Below are 26,399 nucleotides of genomic sequence, written 5' to 3'. Positions count from 1 at the left end.
AGCCTGATGCAGGCCTCGATCCCAGGACCCTGGGATCATGACTTGAGCCAAAGGCAGAAGTTCAACTGACTGAGCCACATAGGCACCCCCCCAGATACTATATTTTTAGTTTTAGATTTTCCATGTAGTTCATCTAATAGTTTGAGATTATCTATCTAAATTTATCTTGGACATATTTTTCTTTACATTCTCAAGCATCGTGACAAGAGCTGCTTTAAAATTATTATTCAATAATATTGATTTTTTAATTAATTAAACCCACTACCCCCAGTGTGGGGCTCAAACTCATCATGACCCCGAGATCAAGAGTCAAATGCTCTACCAACTGAGCCAGCCAGGCACCCCATCTACTTTGAAATTATTATCTCTAAGTTCCAACATTTGGGATAAGTCCCAGCTGACTCTCTTTTCTCTTGAGTTGTGTTTCTTCTCATATCAAGTAATTTTGGTTTCTGTCCTGAATGTTGGGAGTACTATGCTGTAGACAGCCTAAATTCTATTTTGTTACTCACAAGGGTATTGCCTTTTGTTTTACAAACATTTAACTTCTGAACAGATAGTATAAGATGTTACCCTTGCAGAGGGGAGCAGCTAGAATCTCAATGTGGTTTTTATACACCTACTGGGCTATTTGGTGTCTGCCGTGTGAAGCCAGAGTTTTGGGTAGAGCTCACCCACAGAATTTGGTGCTCCCATGTCTGGTTTTCTCCTCATTCCTGTGCCAGTTTCCAGAAGCTCTGTCCACTTCTTCTTCTTCTTTTTTAAAGTTTAAAAATTTTTTAATTCCAGTATAGTTAGCATACAGTATAATATTAGTTTCAGATATGCAATATAGTGACTCATCTCTTCCTTACAACACTCGGTGCTCATCACGACAAGGACACTCCTTAATCCCCATCACCTGTTTCCCCATCCCCCATCTCCCACCCCTCTGTAACCATCAGTTTGTTCTCTAGAGTTCAGAATCTCTTTCTTGGCTTGTCTCTCTCTTTTTTGCCTACTGCTTCTTAAAGCCACTAAGACAGCAGGATTCCATCCCAGTGTTGACTGTCCTGAAAAGTTCAGAATGAGAACCGTCCTCAGGCTAAATGCCAACAAAAAGCACCCAGACAAAGAAGCCCCAGTGGCCCACGTGATGGAACCCACCTTGGGGAGCACCTGGAGCAGATGTGCTACATCCGCTCTGGAGGCCGGCGTTCAGCCTTCAGGAGCATCTGGGGGCTTGTGAGGAGGGGAGGAGTGATTTCACAGCCCCCTGGGGCACCCTAAGCCTTAGCTTCCTCATCTGTGAAATGGGCCAAGGACCAGCCTCCCTCACGGTGGCCAGGACCACATTTCTTTCCCCCATGGGTCGCTCTCTGGAGGTTAGCCCTGCGCCAGGGGAGAGCCACCTACTGAATGAATGAATGAATGAATGAAAGCATCATGAGCATTCATGGTGCTGACCTAAATGAACCCATGAGATTCCTATGAGGCTTGGAGCCCATACAGTGGAAGGTGCTAGGAATCCTCTTCAGGCTCCTGCTCCCACCCCAGGTCCCCTCCTAGGAGAGCATCACATGACACCGGACACCTGGGCCGTTTCTGACACAGCCCACAGTGGGCCACCCAGGAGCCCTGTAGTGAGAGCAGAAAGAAATACCCAGCAGATCCTGCCCCTGCTCTCAGCACCCAGCCTGTCAGGGCTCAGGCCTCGGGGCTCCTGCTCTTCCCACAGCTCCTGCGTGGGGGTAACCTTTCTATAGCCTTCCTGAATGGGCCCCAGACCCCCACGCCACCCAGGGGCTCTGATGGCCCCCTGTCCTCGCAGTGTAACCCCCTCCACAACTGATCATTAGGCACACAGTAGGCCCACACGTCACACTGGTGGCCTGGGTGAGAGGGGGCGGGGCCTGCGTGGCAGGTGCATTTGCTGTCACGCTGGGTATTTCACTCTGCCTTATGGGAGCTTCCTGATGACTCCACACAGGCAGGAGGAGTGTGAGTGTGCGTGCAGGCATCACCCAGGTAGGAGGATAGGAGAGGTCGGCTCTAGTGCCCCAGGAGAACATGTGGGTCTGTGAAATGCAATTTTTATTTAAACAACAACAAAACCTCCAATCTGACCATTTTCTGCATTAGCCTATTGGGTAGGTAGCTGGTCTTCCCTCATCCCTCCATGCTGCTCTTCCAGGTTCTCAGTCCTGTTCCTTTTCTTGGGGCCCCTGGGGTCTCTCTGAGGTCACAGAGTTGGCCAAGGGCTCACTGCTACGAAAGTGGATGAAGAACGTCCGGATTTCCTTCGGGTAGATGGTGACCTTGGTGCCTTGCAGGGGTGTCGAGTGAGAGCTGGAGCTGCCTAAGGGAGCATAGATGGACTGTCCTTAGAACCACCTATTTCCCCGGGGCATTTACACCTGGCATCCCCCTCATTCACAGCACCACCCTACACTCTATTGTGGCTCTTTGATGAAGGTCCTTGGCTGCCCCCGTCCTGCTAGGACCCCACTGTCCTGGGCCCCTTGCATTTTGGCTCTCCCATGAGCATAATATATAGGTGGTCCCGGCCATACATGGCCTCATTTCCCATGGGGTGTAGCACTGAATGCCTAGAGCTTTTTCACTGAAGCCATCTGGTGGGCCTGCTCTTTATATTACTGGGTTCCACTAATTGCAACCTTGAGAGGAAAACCTCTTCATCCATTCATCTACCCACCCACCTATCCATCCATCCATGATCAATTAGTCCATTGATCCATCCATCCTTCCTTTCAGTCATTCAAAACTCTTACTTCCATTGATCCATCCATCCATCCACTCATCCATCCATCCACCCATCCATCTACCCATTCATTCATCATCCATTCATCATCCTGCAGAGAGAAATACACATATACACATCTACCCATCCATTCATCCATCCATCTACCCATCTGTTCATCTATCATCTACCCATCATTCATCATGTACCTTCCAATCCATCTATCCATTCATCATCCATCACCTATCCATCCATCCATCCATCCACCCAACCATCCATGATCCATTAGCCCATCCATGAAACCATCCTTCCTTTCAACCATTCAGACACTCATACTTCCATAGACCCATCCATCCATTCATCCACTCATCCATCAATACATCTATCCATCCATCCATCCATCCAACCATCCATCATCCACCCATCCATCCACCCATCCATCCATCTTTTCATCACTACATCCAACCATCCATTCATCATTACATCCAACCATCCATTCCCAAATGACTCAGTGTCCAGCTATGTAGATGGCACTCTGCTGTGTGCAGTGCACAGAGGAGATGCATGGGACAGAGGAAATAGGGGGAGAGGAGAACAGAGGAGGAACCTGACCCAGCCCTGGACTCCGCAGAAGCTTGAGTAGGGTGGGCCAGAGGGAAGAGGACAAGGGTGATGCAGGCAGAGGGAACAGCATGGGAAAGACTGGGAGGCATGAAGCTGCCCGTGGTTCCCAGGAGCTGATGGTGGTGTGTGCAGTGTGAGGCACAGCATGGCAGATGTCAGAACCCCCGGGGATATGCTTGCCAGTTCAGGACTCACCCAGGACAGAGGCAGGGGTGTGGTCTGCAGACACACACACAGGCATGCACACACACACTGACCTGTGGTAGATTCAGGACGATACAGAATCAGAGAAGCAAAGTGGCCTGCTCAAGGTCACACAGGCCATAAGGGGCAGAGCAGGGATCTAAGCAAGGTCTGGCCAGCTCCTGAGCGAGACGGGGGGCAGGCTCGGATTCCCAGGCTCGGCCTGAACCAGGGGCTCCCAAACCTCTGCGGTGGGGACCATCCTGTGTCCTCCAGCTCCAGCGGTGCAGTGTGCTCACAGCCCAGGTCCCTGTGAGCGAGCGCTCCTCCACCGCCACCACGGACCCCAGCCCCCGCAGCACGACCTGAGGGACAGGAGCACAGGGAGGGTGAGCTACCCCCGAGGCCCCAGATCAGAGCAGAGGCAAAGCAGGAGCAGGGGCGGCACCCACACCCCCCGCACAGCACACCTCCTCATGAATTCTTACAGCAAATCCCCAGAGGGAACTGTGTCCCCATTTTATAGATGAGGACACTGAGGCCGGCACCAGCATGCTTCCCCAGGTAGTGCGCTGGATGAGCATACCCGGGGGAGGCAGGCTCAGGAGCTGCCTCCAACATCCAGACCCTTCTCCCCGGTATGGCTCAGGGGGCGGGCCGGGGACGAGGCCAGGAGTACCTATCCATCCCCTGTGCCAAGTAAGCAGGGACCCAGCCTCCTGTGCGGGCAGGGAGGCCGGTGGCCCATTCTGGCCTGAAAAGGAAGGGCCGGCTGGCCGGGAGGTGGGACGGTTCTGGAGAAGCTTCCCTGCACCGACGGAAGGAGAAAGCACTTGGGGGCAAGAACCCTCTGCTGCGGCCTTCCCCGCTTCTGCGGATCCAGCTGCTTGTGAGGTCTATGCCTGCTGGTGACCACAGGGGACGAGCCGCAGAGAACCAGCCAGCACGCTACGAGGCCGGCAGCGGGACAAAGTGACCCAGGGAGGGACCAGAAGGAGAAGAGGCAAGAACCCAGGGAGAGGCGGGTGGGGTGCCCCGCGCCCCCACACAGCGCCCAGTCCAGGGTGAGCGAGAGCGCCTGCAGGCATCTCTCTGCCGAGGTCTTTGCCAGAGGGGATTATCACACTGCGGTTTGCCTCCCTGCTGGGGCTTCAGGTCACGGCCAGGGAGGCCTGTCCCAGGGGTCTGAGGGCACTTACCTCCAGGTTCACACTCACGGGCTGAGACAGGACCGGGTCCTCCCCCACCTCATACAGGTGGTAGAGGCGCAGCAGGACACGGCGGAGGTCCGCCTTGGCCTTCCCTCGGTGGCCTTCAGGGACAGAAGGACCCCCATCAGCCCCAGTCGTCTAGTCTGGGCCCAGCACTCGACCCCTGCCCTTCACTTTGTACCCTCAGCCTCCCTGGGAGGCAGCAGACACCGTCCCCGCTTGATGGACAAGAAAACAGGGCTCAGAGAGGTACAGTCACTTGCCCAAAGACACACAGCTGGTGGGCACCAGAGGGAGGATTCCGGCCCAGGTCTGGCAGCTCTGAGGCCTCCTGCCACACCCACAGGGGCGATGCTGAGGGCGCCTGCAAGTCTCCATCCTCCCCTTGTTTGCTGCTGGGGTCCTCACTGGACCTGTCCTTAAATGGCCCAGTACTCTGCCAGACCCCCTTGCCTGCCCCCATATGCTGTGGTGTGGCCCGACCCCCCAGGTCGATGCACAGGGAGCAGGAGGGATGTGTCTTTTGCACAGAAGCTTCTCCAGCCTCCGTGAAAGAGGAAGCACATGCTGCATACAGCCTCCATCAGCCGGGGGCCCTGGTGGCCCCACTGACAAGGGCCATCTGCTGAGTTCACTGTACACGTGACTCTGGGGAGAAGGAACATGGCTGTGTCGGGCGGGGGAGTGTGGAGTGTGTAAAATCCCTTCTACCTGTTCTGGGGGCAGGGGGTGGTTACGGATTCGAGCCCGAGGGTCAGGCAGGTCCTCTGTCTCCTGATGGGGATGGGGATGGGGGTGGGGCTAGGACAAGCTGATGTCCAGGACGACATACCTACTTCATAAGGTGGCCCTGAGCTCGGGGAGAGTGGGGGGGGGAGGGGGAGGGTCTCACTCCATCCCTGAGGCTACCCTCACTCTGCCCCGACTCGCTGCACTCCATGGAGGACAGACTTTCATTAGTGGGTCTGGGGTTACCCCCAGGAGAGCCCCTTTCTCCTCCTAATTGGGAGCCAGCTGTCTACAGGGGACCCAATCTCTTGCATGTGACCTTGCACACAAGTGGGAAGGGAACGCTCTGCCTTGTAGGGGAGGTTCCCCGCCCAGCATCTTCTGTGACATGGGGATTCTTGATGATGGGGTTCAGTGCTAGAAAGCCACTTGGCTGCAGGCATGAGCCATGGCCCCCAAGATCCATTTTAGCAGATAAAGGTGTTATCTGGCCTATTGTCTCTTCCTTTTCCTCCTTCCTAATTCTGCAGACTCCTACCGAGCAGCCTGCCAGGACCTGGGTCGGGCTCTGGGGACAAGAGGGCGGCTGAGGGGCAGCCAGCCCTGCCTTTGAGCTGCTCCCAGTGGAAAGGGGAAGATAAGGTGCAGCTGGAGCTTTGGCAACAGGATGGGTCGGTTCATGGCAGGTGTCACCTCCACCAGGAAGCCCTCCATGATGCCCTACTGGGGGCTTAATGTGAACACCAACATCACTGGCTGGTGACTTGGCTGCTTCCCCCTCTAGTCTGAGAGTTCTGTGAGTCCAGGGTCCTTGCCTACCTTGGTCACTGCTGATTCCCCAGTGCCTGGCACAAGAGACATTTGTTCAGTGAATGGATGGAAGCTCTGGACAGTCAGGCTTCCTGGGTTCAGAGGACGAGTGGGACTGGCTGCTCAGGGCTCCAGGAGGAGTCCCTGAGGAGGCAGGACTGCACTGCAGGCTGAGGGTCTGGCAGAAGGTGGACGATGACTGGGGTTTGGTGGTGGGGTTAGCAGGGATCCATCAGAGAATGGGTGTGGACAGGTCCTGGGCTGGGGTCCATGCCCACCGTGTACCCTGCTTGCTGAGTGACCCTGGCCCCCCAGGGCCTCTCTGTGGGCCTGGGTCTCCCCACTGGGCAGAGAAGGGGATCAGGTGACCATGCGGAAGCAGGACAACACTGAGAGGAGCCCACTTTGTGTGGTGATGGGCGCGGGGCCAGGTTGACATGGGGAGGGAGCCATGAGTCTGGTTCCCTTGGACACCTGCCCCACCTTTCTGGAGGCTCTGCAGGTGCTCTGTGTGGTTGGAGCTGTAGTTCCAGCCTGGGATGCTCAGGATCTGCAGGTGAAGACTTGGGGGCAGGGTCACGGCTTCTTGCTGCTGGGGGCCTGGGAGATTCTGGGCAGTCTCTGCAGGGCAGACACACAGAGCCAGGACAAGGATTGGGGCCACGCTCCTCCTGCTGGCACCGGGAGCTCGGCACACTATGTGCCCCCAATCAGGTGATCCGGCTCCTGCCCACGTGTGCCCCACAGGGAGACAGGCTGAAGCACCTGCTGCTCCAAGCGCCTCAGGCATCCCCTTTCTTGCATTTGCCCACGGACATCCTTCCGCCTGGATGCCTTTCCTCCCACATGTCCAGGGGCCCAGATCACAGAGTCTAAGAGCTGGAAAGACCCTGAATCTTCAGTCCAGCCATTTCAAAGTACAGATGGGGAGACTACCGCCCAGAGGTGATGGGGTTTGCTCCAGAACACAGGGCAGGTTCATGCAGAGCCCTGATTTCAATTCAAGGTCTGGGATGCAAGCTCCTCCCTTGTTTTGTCATCCCTGGTCGCCCTGCTCAGAGGGCACCTCAGCCCCTCCTCCTCCCAGGAAATGCCCTTTCAACTCTGGGCTCCAGCTGGGGCACCACCTCCTCCCAGTCCCCCGGCCACAGTGATTGGTCCACGCTCAGACCTCGAGCTCCTCTCTGCACCAATCAGGAACTTTCCCTGGGACCTCTGCCCCTGAGCATGGGAAGATTGAGCTCAGTCCTTCTGCAGGGGTAGGGTGGAAGGGAGCGTGCACTACACAGGAGTTCACAGCCTCATCCCAGTAAGGAGGGTAAAGAAGGTTGCAGACAGGGAGAAGCACAGCTGAGAGTGTGAGGGAGAGGGATGGCTTCATGAAGGTTCCAGCCCCTGAGCGCCAATTGCACCCTGCCCTTCCCGCAGTCATGTGCGTGCACCTCGGGATAGGGTCTCCTGGTGGCTCAGCCAGTGCATGTTGAATTTCTCTCACTTTCAACCAAGAGAGACCAGAGTGGGGCCAGTGGGAGATGCTGACCTAGCCACGGGCCCTCCTCCGACACGGGGCCATGGCCCTTTGTGGAAAGGGCTCCCAGCCTCCTGGAAGGAACCACTGACTCATCCTGGAGCAGACCCCGACCTGTTGGCCCATCACATGCCCTCTCTGGGGATTGGGAGCCTGCGACCCAGAGGTGGCCAGGCAGGCAGCTCATGGCAGTCCTGCAGGGATGACTGAACACCTGCTCCCCACGGGCCCCGCGCGGCCCTGCCCCCACCCCGCCTGCCCACGCCTCTCGTCCAGCTGCTCTGATTCTGGGAGCTTGTCCACACTCTGCCCAACCAGCTGCCCCTTCAGTGTCTGTGACTTCCAAACAAGAGAACCTCAACTGACACCCCTCCAAGTGGATCCTGCTCTCCTCCAGGCTCTTGGTCCCCAAAGCACAAGGCCCCAGGCTCTTTCCTCAGTACCTCTCCCTGTGTTCCCTGAAGCCTGGATGTGTATGAGCATGGCTCCCCAGCGGACAGCTCAGGAGAAACCCTTCAGGGGAGGCCTGGCCCTTACCCACCCCTGGTGCGCAGCACACAGCAGGCACTCAATACGTGCTTCATAGGAGAGTGAGCGACAGCCTGCCTGCTTCTGAAGACCTGGGCGGGCCTGGCTCTAAAACTAAAGCCAGGAGCAATTATAACCACGTTCTCTTCAAAACCGCAGCAAGTGAGTCGGACAGAAACACTTGCAGGATTAGTGAGCCGGGTACCAAATTGTATCTAGCTGTTTCCTTCTTTAAATGATGCTCCGAAGTACCATCTTTACACACGATCATTGCCTATTGTTTCTCATGTTCAATTATTTTCATACAGACACAGACTGTGTAAGTCAATAGGGGCCTGAGCGGAGGCAATGCCTGAGCTCTGCAGATCAGACCATGGGCTGGATTCACCCTCACTTGGTGACAGCATACCCAGAAGTCAAACAAAACAAGTTTTTAATGTTGATCTTCTAGGTGTGAAGCCATATATGTCATATTAAAAAACAAAAAGAGACATCAGAGCAGAAAATGAAGGATACTCAGGGAAAAGGTAGAGGGTAGATTGGGTGTGAGTCTCAGAAAAGCTCCCACTACCTACATGAGCTTGAGTGAACCCTGGACCTCTTTGCCCGAGTTTGCCCACACCTTAAAGGAGGACTTTGGATCAGAGATCCCTGAGTTCCCTCTGCTCAAAGTTGTCCAGATCACTGGTGGCCCACACCCCTCCCCAGGTCTGCCCCGGCCAGGTGGGCTCATTCTGGGGTGAAACCCCTTACCATTCAGCTCTCTTAACAGCACTAGGGGTCTGTGCTGTAGCGCCAGCCCACTCCTCCGGCGCAGGCCCGAGGTGAGCGGCCGGGGTCCCAACAGGACCCAGAGCACAGGGTGGACAACGGAGGTGTCGTTCAGTGTGAGGTCGTATTCCAGAGCCCAGTCAAAGTTGTTCCACAGGCGGCGATGGAGCATGACCTGCAGGGAAGAGCTGTCGACAGGCCCCCCTCCCACCTGCTCGTGCCCCCGGGGGGCCAGGAGGGCCCACTTCCTACCTCCACCTGCCCGTTCCCTTGGCTGGAGACACCATGTGCCTGCTCAGATAGCAGCACCAGCCTGCTTCGGCCGTCCTCGATGAAGGCGGACTGAACCATGGGGTAGTAATTCTGTGGACACAAACATGGCCAGACTGGCGGTCGTGGCAAAGGAAGGGCAGACCTGCTGGTCGGGGTCCCCCTCTGGCCACCCCAGCCAGCCCCCCACCACGGGCACAGCAACAGCTCAGGGTGCAGCAGGGAGACTATAGGAGAGGCTCTGACGTTGGAGACCAACAGACGGTCACTCACATGCAACTCCACTGGTTCCTGACCATCTGAGCTGGGGACTTAGCCCGCTCAAGCCTCAGTTTCCCCACCCATACAATGGGCCCAAAGACCCACTCTGCACATTCCTGCAGGAGTGATGAGGGGCTTTGTGGGGTCCAGCCTGCTGTGGGTGCTGGGCCGAGGGTTGCTACAGAGAGAAAGGGCCGAGTGTGGGCTGGGGGGGGGGCAGCCACACCCTCCACGCTCTGAGCTCCTGGAGCAAACATCCCGGGTGGACCCACAGGGATTGTCAGGAGCCCCTGCACAGCGGGGGAGAGCGAGCAAGTAGGGACGAAGGGGCCAGAACTCACAAGCAGAGCAGGGAGGGGACACACCCCTCTGGGCCCCACAGGAGGAGCAAGAACTAATGTTTACCGGGGGCACAGGAGGCCCCCAGTGCGGGCTTCACCCGGATTGTTCCCGCTGACCCTCACAGCCCTGGGGGCCGAGGTCATTCCCTTGATCGGGTCAGCAGGGAGCCATAGGGAGCCGACCCGCTTGCCCAGGGTCACAGGGCTGAAGGCCTAGGATGTGGGAGCTGATGTGCGGCTGGGGCACCGGGCTTCCTGCTCCGGCCTTCTGGAAAAGCGCCATCCGGGCTATCCCCGTGGGCACGGGTCCAGCAGGCATCCTAGGGCGTACCCGAGCGATGCTGTTGCTCGTGTGTTCCCGGAAGAGTCTCCGCTGCATCTGGTAGCCGTTGCTGTCCGAGTAGAGGACCTGTCGGTTGTGGAGACTGGTGCTGGTCCTCAGGATGGCCTCGCGGTTCAGCTCCAAGGGGCCCACCCGGTACTCCTGCTCGATGCGACGGCAGAGCAGCTCCCCACCAGGGCCGAGTGGCACGTGGGCGAGCCGTGAGTAGATGGCGTATGTGTGATTCCTGTCCCTCACCTTCCTGGAGCAGAATTGGGAATCGGTGGGTCAGGCTCTGGGAGCTTTGTGGATGCCCCTCCCTCCTCCTTCCCCTTTCCTCCCATCTTCCCTCCATTTTTCCTCCCTCCTTTCCTTCCTTCCGTCCCTCCCTCCCCACATCTTCTGCTCTTCCTCCCTCTCTCCCTTCCTTCCTTTTTTCATGCCCCCTTCCCTCCTTCCCTCCTTCTCACAGTCAGGCTGAGGGCAGGGAACCTTCCTGGACCATATAATGGGAAGAGCCTGGTACCATGATAATCAGAACTGGGGTGCCCAGCCTGGATGGCTTAGATCTGTGCTGTCACATGACTTCTTGTGCAAGTCATTATCCCTGGGTTCCTGTCCCAGCTCTGCACTTGGACACCCCCCACGAGGTACAGCACGTGCCCTGGAGCCAGGATGCCCCCGTCCAGGGCAATCACGTCTTCATCAAGCTCCCATTGAGAATGACCGTGTGCCAAGCAGCGATCCAGGAGCAGGAATCCGGAACACGCATGGACCCTGATTCCCTCGTACACGTGCCCACGTGCACCCAGGGAGCCCGAGTGCACCTGTAGAAGAACTGCCGGATCTCCGTCATGAGCTTTCCTGCCACAATCTGCATCCCCACACTTTTCCATGGGCGCCTCGCGGTGTCGGTTGGGATAAACACAAAGTTATCAGATATAGGGCCATATCTCAAATTACCATTGACATGGTACTCCATGAACTCCTGGGTCACCCGCACTGTGCGGTTACTCTCTCTGCAGGGACAGGAAAGGGAAAACAGTATTCTCTTCATGCACGTGTGTCCTGAGCATTGTCCCCTGGAAGTTGGCGAACAAGCCTTCTATGCAGACACCCACCTCCACCAAAGCGAAGAAAAGTGACCTCAGCAGAACCTCAGTGACAGTCACGAGGCCGCTCGGTGACACCCATGCACGTGGTTCAGATAAAGTCCACGAGACACCCCCTCCCCTGAGCCAAGTGGCCTTAGATCCTTCCATGTGCCGGGGGAACCCCAAGCAGGGGGGCCACAGAGGCTGCATAACAGGCCCCCGAGAGCATGAGCAGAGGGCATTAATGCCGCCCCAGAGGCAACGTCCCCGGAGGTGATGCCCGGTCATCAGGCGGCCAGCAGCACCACCCCACACCTTTCCGAGGGACCCTGAGGAGCACTAGCAAGGACTTTGTCATGCGGACCCCCAGGTGTCCAGATGTCAAGAGCCAGCACCTTCATGCACTTCACCGCCTCCTCCTGACTCCCGAGGGCCAGGAATATGAACCCACTTTGCTAACGAGCCCCGCGAGGCTGGGGGCCCTGATCGCTGACACAGGATCACATGTCTGGGAAGGGCCCAAAGCAGGACTCAGGTTCTGTTCCGACAGCATGATCTGGGCTCATTCCATTCTGTTCAGATACTGGGGTTGGGACGGGGGATGGGGGAAGGGTGGGCAGGGACTCAGAGCCCTGTAGACAGGTGGATGGTGTAGACATGAGTATGGATTGTACCTCTGTGTGTGGTCTAAGCAAAGGCACAGCCGTGTACTGGGATCGGGGCGTGGCGCTGCCAGGAGCAGAACATGAAGAAATGTCCCTTCCACACCCAACTGGGGGATTTCTGTGCGATGGTGGTGGGCATGGACAGGAAAGTGGTGGGGGGAGCATCTGAGAAGGGCCCCTCTGGGCCCTCTGAAGAGGCCAGAAAAGATCGTGGTCATTAGTCTGGCCCCAAGCCCTTTCCCTTCTGCCTGCAGGCTGCCCGCCCCCGCTTCCCTTCATCAGCTCCCCCAGGTGCCGTCAGCTAGGGACTGGAGGAGTCAAACGTGCTCCATCTGTCGTGGGAATAACACTGAGCCTGAGGAGGGATGCGGCGCTCATGCCCGTGGCACTGTGGACGGACCTTGGACACACGATGCTCGGGGGAGGGAGCCAGTCCCACAGGGCTGCATCGAGTTTATGCCCTGGTATGAAACGTCCAATTTAGACAAATCCAGACAGACAGAGAAGGGTCAGAGGGGCCATGAATGTAGGGATGCTCACACGGGCTGTGAGTGTCCTAACACCACAGATAGGGACCATTTCCATGGCTGAGCTGCATGGTCAGTGAATCCTAGCCATAATGCTGTTATGTAAGAAAGAATCTCCCCTCCACCCACCCTCCCTGGGGTGGTCTCTGCATATGGTGGCCTCCTCCTTGGGCCTCTGCACAGGAGGCTCCTTCCATGGAACAAGTATCCCCTCGTCTGAACCCATGGATTCTCTGGCCCTTCCAGTCCTCAGGCCTGGCTCTAGGTGCCTCCTGCACACCAAGCCTCCTCTGAGCCCACTGCCCTCCATTTCCATAGTTTCTTTCTGTGACCAGGGGTCAGGTGCTGGACTTTCAGGGACCCATAAGGAACACCCAGTCCTCACTCAGCGAGAAGCAGCAGAGACAGGGACCCATAAGGAACACCCAGTCCTCACTCAGCGAGAAGCAGCAGAGACAGACAGGGGTAGGGGGTTGGTTGGCAGCCCATGCACTGTACTGCGAGACATGCCGGGTGGGGTCGTGGCTGAGGATGAGGTCGTCATGGGATGCACACATGGAAGGCGAGATGGGGCTGGCTCAGCAAGAGCTGTCTAGCAAGGGGCATCGGGCCTGACTGGAGAAGCATCCTAAGGCCAGCCCGGGGACTCTGCTCTGACCAGGGAGGCTCAGAAGTTGCCTGGCCCTGCCCGGGTTCCACTGCTCTCCCCACTCTTCCCTCCCCACCCACGCTGGCTGCAGTCAGCCCCTTCTACCTGCCACACCCTCTCTCAAGAGGATCTGCTGAATGATGGACATGGCTCTGATGGGGCCCCTCTGTGGGGGACTTCCTAGTGCTGTGAGGCTCCAGAGCTGTGCATAGCTGCCTTCGGGCTGAGCTCCAGGTGCCACTCACCTGGCACCCATGCTCCTCCCTCCCCCTTACTTTCTGCCAGCCACTTCTCCCAGACTCCCTGTTCCTCCCCCGCTCCCCATCCTGTTGGGAGGTCACATCAGGAAAAGCAAGTGGCTGTTCTGGCAGAGGCAGCAGGGGTGGAATGACAGCTATCTGGGATGTGGCCTGAGTATGGATAGGGCTGGCTCCAAAACACCTGGGAGGCTTTCTCCTGGGGGTCACCTGCTTTCTCTGCTGTCAACAATTAGTTAATGAATGGATGGATATGTAAATGGATGGATGGATGGATGGTTGGATGGGTAGATGGATAGAAAGATAAACAGACATGGATAGATCAAATGGCAAGTGGATAGATGTATGTGTGTAGGCGTGAATGAGTGGGTAAGTAGGTGGATATATGGATGGATGGGAGGGTAAATGGATGGATGGATGGGTGAATGTGTGGTTAGGTATGTAAGCAGGTAGATATATGGATGGATGGGAGGTGAGTGAATGGATGGGTGGATGGTTGAGTGAGTGAGTGGATGGATGGATGGTTGTGTGGTTGGATGAATATATAGACAACTGGGAGGATAGTGGATGGATGGAAGGATGGGTGGATGGATGGATGGATGGATGGATGGATGATGGATGGATGTGAGGGTGTGTGAGAGGAGTACCTGATGTGCGGATGGGTGGTTTGGTGTGTGGATATAAAATGATGGTTATGGGGGTTAGTGGATGGATGGGTGGTTGGTTAGTTGAACAAATGGATGAACATGAAGGATAGTGGATGGATGGATGGATGGATGGATGGATGGATGGATGGATGGATGGATGGGAGGGTGAGGTGATGGATGGATGGGTGGATAGTTGGATAGATGGATAAACAAGAAGGTTAGTGGGTGGATGGATAGATGGATGGATGGATGGATGGATGGTTGGATGGATGGATGGTTGGATGGGAGCGTGAGGTGTAGGATGGATGGGTGGATGGTTGGATAGATGGATAAACAAGGTTAGTGGGTGGATGGATAGATGGATGGATGGATGGATTGATGGTTGGATGGATGGATAGATGGATGACAGATAAACAGATACATGGATAGGTGCAGGCTTGGATAGATCAAATGGTAAGTGGATATATGTGTGTGGGTGTGAATGAGTGGATAAGTAGGTGGATATATGGATGGATGGGAAGGTAAGTGGATGGATGGAAGGGTGTGTTGTTAAGTATATGGGTGGGTGGATATATGGATGGATGGGAAGGTGAGTGGATGGATGGGTGGATGGTTGAGTGAGTGAGTGGATGGATGGATGGATGGATGTGCAGTTGGATAAATATATAGATGAGTGGGAGGATAATGGATGAATGGAAGGATTGGTGGTTGGATGGGTGGGTGGATGGAGGATAGATGGATGGGAGGGTGTGTGAAATGGGTAGATGGGTGGGTGGATGGGTGGTTTGATGTGTGGTTATATGGATGGTTGTGGGGGTTAGTAGGTGGATGGTGGTCGGTTGGATAAATGGATGAACAAGAATGATAGTGGTTGGTTGGTTGATTGGATGGATGGATGGATGGATGGAAGGATGGATGGATGGAAGGATGAGTGGGTGAATGGGTAGATGATGGGTAAGCTGATGGATGGATGAGTGGTTATTGGGTGGGTGGGTACATGGATGGTTATATGTTTCTTTAAATTTAAGATAGTGAATAAAGTGAATATTACATATTCTCCCTGAGTGGGTCTTCAACAACCACTTTGTGGATCAACAGCCCTGGAATGATAAGATTCATGAAGGGCTTTCTTGTACTGGTCTAGTCTCACAATTGCAGAAATAAAAATGGTAACACAGGAAGGGCCTTCACCACCTCCAGGAGGTTCCCCGGGCAGGTGAGGACACAGAGGCAGGTGGGGGGATGACATGCCCACGTCCCAGTGCATGCCTCCGCCTCAGAGGCAGCAATGGCTGTGCCTCACCTCTCCAAGATGCTGTGCATCAGGTTAGTGTCCCGGTCCAGGAACACCGTGTAACAGTCATTCTCCACACGAATTAGGTGCCTGCCCCCTGAACCAGAATGTGTCTCTGTCTTGCGGCCAAAGTTGGAGGTTCTAGCCAGACTGGCACCCAATTGCTTGGTGTCTACTTGGGTCCCCCGGGTGCGTGCGATGCTGTAGTGTCGGTAACTGAGGCCTGGGATTGTGGTCAGCACATGCAAGTTGTAAGCAGGTTGCTTCTCCTTTGATTCCTGGACCTGCAAGGCCAGCAGAACAAAACAAAATGGTGGGTCTGTGTCCTCAGTAACCTGTGACTTGCACACCTCCTGGGCAGGGTGCTCACTATTCACAGGCGGCAGGGTCTTTCCATCATTGGACTCTGCTGAGTTCCCTCCAGGCATCCTCCCTGCTCAACAGGATCCTGCCCCAGCCCCGTCTCCCTCCCTGGCCTCCCCCACTCCTCAGACTCCAGCATCAGCAACTGCCCTCCCTTCTCAGCACCCCTGCTCTCTCCTGCCTCTGAGCCACTGCTCATGCTGTTCCCTCTTCCTGGAGGACCTTCTCTCCAAAGGGGCACTCTTATTTCACAACCTCCAATTTCCCCAAGGGGGCATTTTCCTGTTCACCCACCTGGCCTTCCCCAACCCTCTGTCACCTGAACTGGGAGGGATGGAGGAGGACACTGGGCACACTCAGCCGAGCCCCCACTCTCTTGGGGAAGCATGCAGCATCTGAGCCCTTGTGGGAATCCTGGGGGCCCTATTAGGAACCCCAGAATGGCTGCACACGCCGTCCCACCCAGGCTGTGTGGGACATACAGCAGACACTTTGTCCCTGGCCCCATCACCATCATCTGTCACATTAACATGCTCTTACTTGGTTTCCTGCCTGTCACCCAGGGCGAGAATATGAGTTCCCTGCAGGCGGGGACTTCATGCGCTTGGTTATTAAGGAAGCCCGGCACCTAGGGCAGGGCCTGACACACAGCAGGTCTCCAAAATATTTGTTGAGTGCATTTACTCTGAGTGGTGCTGCGTGTGGGTGAAGAAGGGGGTGCCAGGGGTTGGGTCTGCTGAAACCAACACCGTCCCGTCTCCCTGCCCAGGTCGATGAACTCCTCCTCCTTCGGCATCAACCAAGGCCTGCTACCCTGGCTCCCTGGGTCATCAGTCCACACCACACATGTCCTTTAAGTGTCTGAGCGCCCCTCCCCGTGGTGGCACTGCTGTCCAGGGGATGAGCACCCAGCCCTGGCTGGACCAGAATGCGCCTTCGGGAGTGTTTGCTGAGTGGCTGATGTCAGCACTGCCTCACCTTCCACGGAAACACTGGCACTGGGGGACAGGCAGGGTCCCTGGGGCCCCCCTGCTGGCTCCAGGCCGTGGAAGGAAAGGAAGACAGACCACACACATGCTGGTATCTGTGTGTGTGGACACAGGCATCTGGGCCAGCCTGGAACATCAGCGCCTCCACAAAGCGCCCCTCTGAAGACTCCTGAGGGCCTTTCCACAGAGAGTGGTCGTTTACATGAGAATATAAATATGCCCCATGGCAGGGGGGCGAGGAGAAGCCTCCCAACCAGGGCAGACCACCCAGGAGACCCTCCAGGGAGGGGACAGTGGCGGGACTTCTGGGCACTTCGGATGCTCATAGCCCAGTGTCAGTCCCTTGGTGGATCCCACAGACCCTACTGGAGAAGGGTCCCCATGGGGCTGTCCCCCAAGTGGGCCCCCATGGTCACATGTTCACGTGACCTGCTCCCATTCCTGGAAGTGCCCTCCCAGAACAGCTGTCGGCAACAGCGAGCGTGCCCCGTGCACGCTGTCATGGTCATACCTGTGCAGCCACTGGCCGGCCGGACTCATCTGTGACGTTGACCCTGGAGAAGCCCACAGTCAGGGTAACAAGGGTGGTGACCGTCCAGGCCAGGGGGTTGTAGACCACGGCAACGTGTCCCCCAGCTCCTGGGTCTGCACACAGAGAACCGGCGTTACCTGCTGCCATTGGACTCACCCAGCACATCTGGGGGTCCCTGGCTACGTGGGAAACTGAGGCAGGAGACACAGCCCTGCAGAGCTGCCAGGGCAGCTGAATATAGGGACCAGTGGGCTAGTGCGCTCCTGTACCTAGCGGGCCCCATACTCTGCTCAGGGCTCTGTGTCCAGTCCCCAGGCAGGGGAGGATGGAAGGGATCACTCCGTGTCCCTCTGGACAGTGAGGGTCCCTGTGTTCCTGACACATCATTCCCTGACAGCCCCACTGGACTGACTGACCAGGGAACTGAGGCCCGGAGAAGGACAGTCACCTGCCCAAACTGACCCGCCACTAAGGTGTGGCTCCCAAGTTTTGAATGCTTGGCACTGGGAAGAACTGGAGAATTCTCAGAAGGCTGGAGGGTCCACTCCAATCACCTAGCCCAGCATTTGAGCCCCAGCGATGTGGCCCTGGGTTCCGTGTCTGTTCCATCCTTTACCCCCAGTAAGGTAAACTCTGGCCATGTCTGATGATTCCTGGACCCCTGAACACATCACACACTTTCCAGCCCCCTGCCCCTGCCCAGCCTGTTCCCTGTGGCTGGGACACCTTTCCTGACCTCCACCCGTTCACTGCTCGGGCAAGCCTCCCTGGTGAGCTCATGGGAATGGACGGCACCACCTGGCAGGGAAATCAGACCCCGGTTCCAGCTCTGCTGCAGCTCGCCCAGCCAACCCCAGGGCCTGTGGGCTGGGACTGTGTGCTGCGTGCGTGGTCCCCAGGGGCCTTCCCCGGTCTGAACATCAGATGGCATTGCACACAGACACAGAGGGGAGGGACGAGCAGGCCAGTGAGCAGGGAGGTCAGATGTGAGGGGTGCACCATGACAGAGCGCAGGCTAAGGTGGGAGCTGGGGAAGGGGCAGCAGGCCCTGTGCTCATGACATCAGGCACAGGGAGGGAGGCCGAGGTGTCCCGGTGCTCCTAGGACTTTCTGGTTCACAATTCCTCAGCTTCAAGCTGGCGTGATCACTTACTCCACACGTGTGAACCCTTCACTGTCAAAGGGTCGGACATTAGCACCCAAACTGAGCTTAGGAGGGAGTTGGGGAATCCAGGCTGGGCTCAGGTCCCCGAGGACACCTGCATCCTCTGCAATACTGAGCACAGTCCCTGGGTTCAATCCCTGCTCTGTTCCTTCCTAGCTGGATGACCCTGGGCATGCCCACAACCTCTCTGTTTCTACTGTGTCCTCAGCTACACAGTGGGGATAATAGCACCCCCTAGCTTACAGACTCTCCACCCACTGCAGTAAACACTGCGGCTGAGCTCTGAGCAAATTCCATACCGAGTTGGCTCACATGGTAACCTCCCCATCTTCCATCACAGACAGGACACGGAGGCTCCCAACAGTCAAGGCACATGCCAAGCTCAGACCAAGGGTCCGTGGTGCACAAGGGATGTGGTTGCAGAGTCTGAGGCTTGGGTTGTTCAGGTCCACTGCGAGACCCACAGGCTCTCTGCTCAGAAAGGGTCAGCCCCCCTCCCACAGCTGCAGGGACGTGCCACAGGGGCCTCGCTTACCTGTGAAGGCAGGGGTCCTATCGTGGACGATGGAGGCCATCAGTTCGTGCACACCCTGCATCCCTGACCTCAGATTCTTCACGTACATGTCTCTCACCTTGGGGGTCTCAGTCCCAGTGATGGCATGGTGGTGCTGCACCTGCATCCCGACCACAGTGGGGGAAACACGGGATCAGGCCCGCCTCCGCAAACCACCTCCAAGGGGCCGGCTCTCCTTCCTTCTCACCAGCTGCCAGTGGAGCAGGTGAGGGTCCCTCGCACATTCCAGAACAGGAAATTGAGGCTCAGAGGGACTGATGACCTTGCAGAACCCCACTGAGTCCCCTAACTTGGGCTGAAAACAGACATCTGCAAGGGACCCGCCCCAGCTTCACCTCCACTGTGCAGTGTTCCTGTGAGTGCCACTGGGATTCTCCAGGCACCCTCCATTCTCTGTACCAAAATGGGGGTGGGATGAGCTCCTTCCCCACAGGGAAACTGAGGCCCCACCAGCTGAAGCCATGTGTCCCGCTCACTCCAATGGACTCTAAAGTCTATCCATTTCACCCCCAACACGGGGACACGTTCTGCCGTCAATGTCCTTCCGGTGAGTGTGCCAAGGCCATGGCCAGCATGGCCCCTTTCTGGCTGGGTGATGACAAGTTACAGGATTTCTGGGGCCTCAGTTCTCCCATCTGTTCAGTGGGGGACGAGTGGAGACAGAAAATTGGGAACAACTTGCTATGGGGTTATGCCGAGCAGGTTATGTACATTCTCACATTCAGCTGCCCCACCATCCTGGGGTGGGCATGGGCTTCTCACTGCACAGGGAGGGAATTAGGGCCCAGAGAGGGAAGTCCCGAGCCTGAGGCCACACAGCGGAGGGGGACTGGGTCCACACAGGACTGTAGACACCAATGCTTCTCCACTTTGCCCTTTGCACTCTGGGTAAATTTGGCTCTAAAGCCACTGAAGCCACCAGCTGAAGGCTGTCAGACCATGGTTCTAGCCTTGGCCGGGTGTCCACACGCGCCTGCCACGCGACCACAACGTCCACACGCGCCTGCCACGCGACCACAACGTCCACACGCGCCTGCCACGCGACCACAACGTCCACACGCGCCTGCCACGCGACCACAACGTCCACACGCGCCTGCCACGCGACCACAACGTCCACACGCGCCTGCCACGCGACCACAACGTCCACACGCGCCTGCCACGCGACCACAACGTCCACACGCGCCTGCCACGCGACCACAACGTCCACACGCGCCTGCCACGCGACCACAACGTCCACACGCGCCTGCCACGCGACCACAACGTCCACACGCGCCTGCCACGTGACCACAGGCCCCCTGGGTGTTCTGTTTGGAAAGTGGACCTCTAGGGACCATGGGCTGGGGAGGCGCACTGCACAGGAGGCTTCCAACCTGATCGTGTTGCTCAGAGGTGTGCCATTACCTCGGAGACCGCCCAGCGGAGCTGCTTGAGCTGTTTCAGGGCCCAGTCCAGGTCCAGGTGGGGGTGGGGGGCCGGCCACACGGAGCGTGTGAACATGGACTCCCCGGCGTACAACAGAGCGCTGGCTCGCCTTGCCAGCCTCTTGAGCCTGCTGCGGGACGTGTAGAAACCGGTCCAGGCCTGAAATGGACCTACAGGGAAGGGCTGGCAGTTGGCGTGAGTCTCCCTGGCCTGGGGGCTTCCTGAGCCCAGGTCCCCGTAGACCTGGGGAAGCTGGGGCCTGGGGTCTGGCTCTGCCTGGGTCACCTCTGGAGGCAGCCACACACTCCTGCCCCGGCCAGACCAGGAATGGCCCGGGGATCCCAGGGAGGGGCTGGGGTAGGTGTGAGGATCAGGCTGGGCTGGACCAGGACTGGGATGGGGGCCAGAGAGCCCAGGGTGGACCTGGGAAACCTGAACCGCCTGTGAGCCGAGGGCCTGGGAGACCTCGGGGAGGAGAGGGGGGTGGGAGCCAAGTAGGCAGCACCCAGCTGGCACAGGCCCTGAGTGCTGGCAGAGGTCTCTGTATGCGACTCAGGGGCAATGGGGAGTCCGGGACAAGCCTGCAGCCAGTGGGGTTCCACTGGCAGCCCAGGGAGGGGGGATGGGGGAGAGCCCAGGGATCCCGTAGCTGCTGTGCTGACCCACACACATGATGCCTCCTGACCAAGGCTCCGGTGGGAGGACGGGGGCTGGGTGCCTCCCGGGGAGGGGGGTGGCTGGGTCTCACAAGGTGGTTGACTGTTCCTACTGCTCTGGCCTCCACCCAGGCTGAGCAGCGTCTCCATTCCCTGACCTTCCCCCGCACGACCTGAGCACACCAGGAAGGGTAGCCCCCCAGCCCCGGGAAAGGAGACCGTGTAGTCCACAGCTCCTGCAGCAGGCTGAGTGTCCTGGTCAGGCAGGGGCACTCCGCAGCCTAAGCTCTAAATCCCCAGTGACTCAGAGCAGGGACCAGGGCTCACCGCACCTGTCCAGGCTCCCAAGAAACGTTGTCTTGTTGGGGGGCTGCACCAAGCCAAGCCCATTCAGAACAGCTGCAGGACATGGCCCCATCTCCTCCCTCTTTGGTGTAGCCCCACCCACTTCAGCATAACCCCACCCACACCCACATATCCAGCTCTACCTGGGCTGTAACCACGCCCACACAGAGGAGTCCTTGAACTTCACCTGTAACCCCACCCACATCAATTTGCCCCTCCCCCCTGACTATAACCAAGCTCATACCCTTGTAGCCCTCCCACATGAAGGCAGCCAAGGCCTCCTGGATGTGGAAATAGGAAGCTACAGAGCCATTCTGTGAGTGTCCCGTCAATCCTAGGATGTCTAGTGGGACAGAGTGCGGGGGGCAGTGGGGGGCATGGCCAATCTCGGCCCCAGTGACCCTCACAAGCTCCTCAGCAGGGCAGAGCAGACACTAGGTGGGCGCCCTCCGTGGCACCAAATCTGCCCCCCAACCTGCACGGGCTCATACTTGAGGAATAGGGCAGGAAGTCTAGGTGATCTCGGACGTGCCAGGTGACATTGGTATCGTGCAAGGCACCGAAGTATTCGGCCAGCGTGGCGTACTCCACAGTGATGCCCAGCTTGGATGTATTACTGTTGATGAAGTCCAGCAGATGGTCCATGTTTTCGAACTGCAGTGAGGCGTTGAAGAACTGTTTGTCACACCCCTGCAGGCCAGGACACAGCACAAAGCCTTGGCATTGCAGGGCAGAGCCCAGCCCAGGTACAGCCCAGCCCATCCCTCAATACCCCCATCAAGGGCCCTCTGCTCTCCCTGGCAGAAGCCCCAACCAGCTCCCAAGGGCATTCTTTGCACCTTCCTTCATCCCTCCCTCCCTCCCTCTTTCATTCCTCCCTCCCTCCCTTCCTCCCTCCTTCCTTCCTCCCTCCTTCCTTCCTCCCTCCTTCCTTCCTTCCTCCTTCCTTCCTTCCTCCTTCCTTCCTTCTTCCTTCCTTCCTTCCTCCTTCCTTCCTTCTTCCTTCCTTCCTTCCTTCTTCCTTCCTTCCTTCCTTCCTGTTTACTTTTTTTGTTTTAAAATCTTGTTAGTTTTAAATCATGCTGTACATTACATCTCCAGCACATATTTCTTATATAACTGGAAGTTGGTACCTTTGACCACTTTCGCCCAGAGCCTCCTACCTCACCTCCCAAATCCGGGGACTACAAAACTCATCTCTTTTCTCTATGCTTGATGATTTTAGAACAACATTAAATGAGATCATGTGGTACTGGAATTCTCTGTCTGACTTATTTCTCTCCCTGGGACTTTTTTAAAGACCAACAGTATTACTATTCATCAATAGCATTATTTATAATAGCATGATAATCATGAATAACAGGGGTAACAGCCATCACCCACAATTACAGACCTTCTATGCACCTGCCATGGGCACTCAAGATGTAAGAAGACAGGCTACGGAGTGCCCTGCTGGGTTCTGAGCACAAATCCCCATCCCCATCCCAGCTGCCCTGTTTGTTGCTATGCAGCATTAGGATGATCCCTTGACCTCTCTGGTTCTCAGTTCCCTCATTTTCAAAATGGGATCCCAGCACTGCCTGCGTCCCAGGCCCATGGGGCAGATTAAGTGGATGAGACAAATATATCACATAGAAGGAGCCAGGTGCCCTGGAGGTGCTCAGGGAAGGTTAGCTCTGCACATGATGGTGGGGAGGAGGAGGACGTCCCGTGTCTGACACCGTCACGGGGCATGCCTCCTGTCAGTCTCAGATCAAGCCTCTGAGGCAGGGCCTGTCATGATCCCCACTTTAGAGATGAGGAGACTGAGACCAGAGGGGCTAAGGCACACAGCGACGGAGCAGGGGGCCAGGATTCCCGTCCCGGCCTCACACCCCAACACGGAGATAGGAAGAGGAGGAGGGAGGAGCTGAGTGGAGCTGGGGGCTGGCATGGGCCAGGGGCTGTATTTCAAGTGGGAGAGGCTGGGGGAGTCCTGGGGGGTGGGAGGAGCTGGAGGAAGGGGTGAGGCTGTGTGGTGTGCAGGGAAGAGGCACTGGCCCGGGGCTGACGATGGCAGCCTGGCCCGGCCCCTGGAAGAGCCTGCTTGGGTGAGACTGGACTGTGTTGGGGACACTGGGGCCTGGGACCCCGCCTTACCCAAGGCCAGAGGAGATGCGGTGTCCGGAACCAGGCGGCCCGCTCCTTCACATTGTCCACAAGGAGACTGACATAGTATTTCATGTTATTCCAAGTGATGGGTTCAGCCATGGGTTGAAGTAGGTTATTTGGGGGTGGCTCCAGGAAGACGGCCGAGCCATCCCAGTGAAAGCCTTCCCTGCAGGGGAGTGAGGGGTTAGCTGACCCCACCCTGAGAAGGGAGGCAGCTTGGGGTCCAGGAGGACAGGCAGGGTGCAGCCGGACCCCTGCAGCTCAGGGAGTGCAGACCGGTGCTCAGCCTTTGTTCTCCCACTTGCTTGGTTTTTTTTTTTAATATTTTATTTACTTATTTGAGAGAGTGAGTGAGTGAGTGAGAGAGCACAAGCTGGGGGAGGGGCAGAAGGAGGAGATGCAGACTCCCCACTGAGCAGGAAGCCTGATGCACAGCTCATTCCCAGGACCCTGGGATCATGACCTGACCTGATGGCAGACTCTTCACTGACTGAGCCACCCAGATGACCTCCTTCTCCCACCTGTATGATGGGCAGCTCAACGGTGGCCCACAAGAGCTCTGCAGACAGATGGGGCTCAAATCCACGTGTCATGGTTCGCCAGCTGTGGGGCCTTGAACACGGCCCCATCCCTGGGTCCACACTGCCTCAGCCGCCACATGGAGCCCACAGCCTGTGCATCCCCACTTTCACCCCTGGGGATCTCATGGGATCCTTTCATCGAGGGATCCTTGGGGCCACCTCGGTGCCCATCAGACCTGGGTCCAAGGCCCCGAGCAGGGCTGGGGCAGGGTGAGGCGAGAGAGGCACCGTGCCCTGGGGGCGAACTGTTAGCCGGTGCTGAGTCTCAGTAGGGGACACAGAGATAAGTTAGTGTCCTATTTCAAAACTCAGACTTAATGCAAAATAAATCGCCATGAACAGAATCACAACATTCCCCTAAGGAAAAGGACAGTATTCCAGATTTTCCCTTTGCCTCGGGCTCCAATTTGGTCCTCACGACAGAGACCCCAAAGATCCATCCTGGGGGTCTGGATGCCCCTATTAGGGTCCTCCCTGCTCACCCAGGGCAACACGGGGTGACATAGGGGGATCTCGAGCCAGGCGCCAGGAGCCGCCACTTGGATCCTCTGAGCCTCTGTCTCCTCACCCATAAAATGTCCTGATGGTTGTCATGAAGGATAAATGAAAGACATCAGTGGAAAACCCTGGACTCGGGCCTGGCACAGAGCGGGGTCTGACTAACAGGAATGACCGGTCCTGAAGTCCGTGTCTGGCATCCTTCTTGCTAGCTGCCCTTCACCTTGCCCGCTAATCTCTCCTGCTCAAGGACGGGCAAGCCGCTTGCCCACAGCCTCCCAGGTAGGAAGGGCCAGAGGGCGGTGAACCCAGGGCCGCCCAACCCCAAGAGCCCACAGGCTGGCTGCTCCCACGATGTGGAGGCTTTGGAGCCGGCCACCCGAGCCAACCTGACCCCGCCACTGCTGACCATGGGAACGGGGCTGAGTGGCCCTGCCTCGGTTTCTCTTTCTGTAAGCTGGAGCACTCAGCATCTGCCAAGGGGGTGATGGTTTCTCAGGTAATACAGGGAGAGTGCTTAGAATAGGGGCCGCCCAGGGAAGGTGCTCACGAACAGTAGCTGTACTGGTCCAGGATGTGCGTGAAGATTTCCTGCTCAGCGGACAGGGATTGGGACCCTCGCCACACGAACTGCAGCCCCTGCAAACCCCGAGGGCACAGAATGAGGGCCCAGGGGCAACACGGCAGCCCTGGTTCTACCTCCCCCAGCCCCCCCCCCCGGGTCTCCCTCCGTGCTTCAGGACTCCATCCTCTCTGCTGGCTCATCTAGACTCCCTCTGCCATGTATGGTGGGGGAAACTGCCCTCCAGAAGGAGCCAGCCTGCTCGTGCAGCCCCCCGCCCCCAGAGCATCACTGTCTCTGCCAAGGCCTGCAAGAGAAGCTCCTTCTGGCTCTGCCTGAATACCTCCTGGCACAGGGAGCTGCTCACCTCTCACTAAGCCTGGGGTCTGTCTCTTCATTGCTCTCATGGTTAGAACACGGTCAGGGTCACAAAGCAGGGAGAAACCCTGCTTCTATTAAGCACTGGCTCTGGGACCACGTGCATGCTCCCTGAGTCCTCCGTGCCTCGGTTTCTGCACCTGAGAAATTGGGAGGGCCCCTCCCAGCCCCACGTAGCTCACAGGGTCAGCTGCGGGAGAAATGAGCTGACGCGGGAAGGGAGCTCAGTGCGCAGCGTGGCCCGTGGTGGGGCTCAGTATGATGCTGCTTCTCTCGCCCAGCTAGAGCCCAATTCCGCCTTCGTCTACAGCTACTGGCCGTGGCTAAAATTGGTCTCAGACCACTCTTACCCGGAGAGAAAACTCGTTAGTGCAGGGGCTTGGGAACATGCCCTGCACAGAGAGGGAAGGAGGCCGTGGCCAGAGGCAGCAGTGCATGTGGCCCACGACTCACCTGCGCTTTCTGCATGGCTTCCTTCAGGTCATAGTCGATCCGGGAGATGACGTGGGCGTGGAAGCCCGCCAGGGCAAACAGGGTGGGGGTCGTGGCAGAGGCGCCAAAGGGGTCGACTTGCCAGGAGAACCACGGCCGGATCCCAAAGGTTTCATACAGGAACCCGTGTCCTTCTGCAAAGAGAGCACCGCCTTGCTGGTGACAGGAGGGTGGCCCCTCGCCACCTGCTCACTCAGGGCCCCTGCCCTTCCAGGGGACTGGAGCGTCATCCCGAGCTGT

At 57.3% G+C, this 26,399-nt stretch overlaps 1 protein-coding gene across 1 annotated transcript in view; it reads right to left on the bottom strand.

Annotated features, from left to right (window-relative positions):
- Positions 1-3,634: 3,634 nt before the first annotated feature.
- The window catches only part of LOC118543562 (epididymis-specific alpha-mannosidase), a 30,486-nt gene continuing 7,721 nt past the window's right edge, over positions 3,635-26,399 (bottom strand). The window contains exons 4-18 of the mRNA XM_078068362.1: positions 26,121-26,293; positions 25,282-25,366; positions 23,637-23,836; positions 21,989-22,187; positions 20,476-20,666; positions 19,036-19,174; positions 17,315-17,448; positions 15,461-15,735; positions 11,146-11,337; positions 10,328-10,580; positions 9,377-9,487; positions 9,107-9,299; positions 6,781-6,918; positions 4,747-4,859; positions 3,635-3,912 (exon numbers count right to left, since the gene is read on the bottom strand). Coding sequence (XP_077924488.1) covers positions 3,649-3,912; positions 4,747-4,859; positions 6,781-6,918; positions 9,107-9,299; positions 9,377-9,487; positions 10,328-10,580; positions 11,146-11,337; positions 15,461-15,735; positions 17,315-17,448; positions 19,036-19,174; positions 20,476-20,666; positions 21,989-22,187; positions 23,637-23,836; positions 25,282-25,366; positions 26,121-26,293 — 2,660 coding nt within the window. The 3' untranslated portion in view covers positions 3,635-3,648. The remainder of the gene's footprint in view (positions 3,913-4,746; positions 4,860-6,780; positions 6,919-9,106; positions 9,300-9,376; positions 9,488-10,327; positions 10,581-11,145; positions 11,338-15,460; positions 15,736-17,314; positions 17,449-19,035; positions 19,175-20,475; positions 20,667-21,988; positions 22,188-23,636; positions 23,837-25,281; positions 25,367-26,120; positions 26,294-26,399) is intronic.

This window comes from Halichoerus grypus, chromosome 3 (genome assembly GCF_964656455.1).
Source record: "Halichoerus grypus chromosome 3, mHalGry1.hap1.1, whole genome shotgun sequence".
NCBI lineage: Eukaryota > Metazoa > Chordata > Mammalia > Carnivora > Phocidae > Halichoerus > Halichoerus grypus.
Note: the sequence above shows the minus strand (reverse complement) of the source record. Positions and strands in the feature narration are given on the sequence as shown.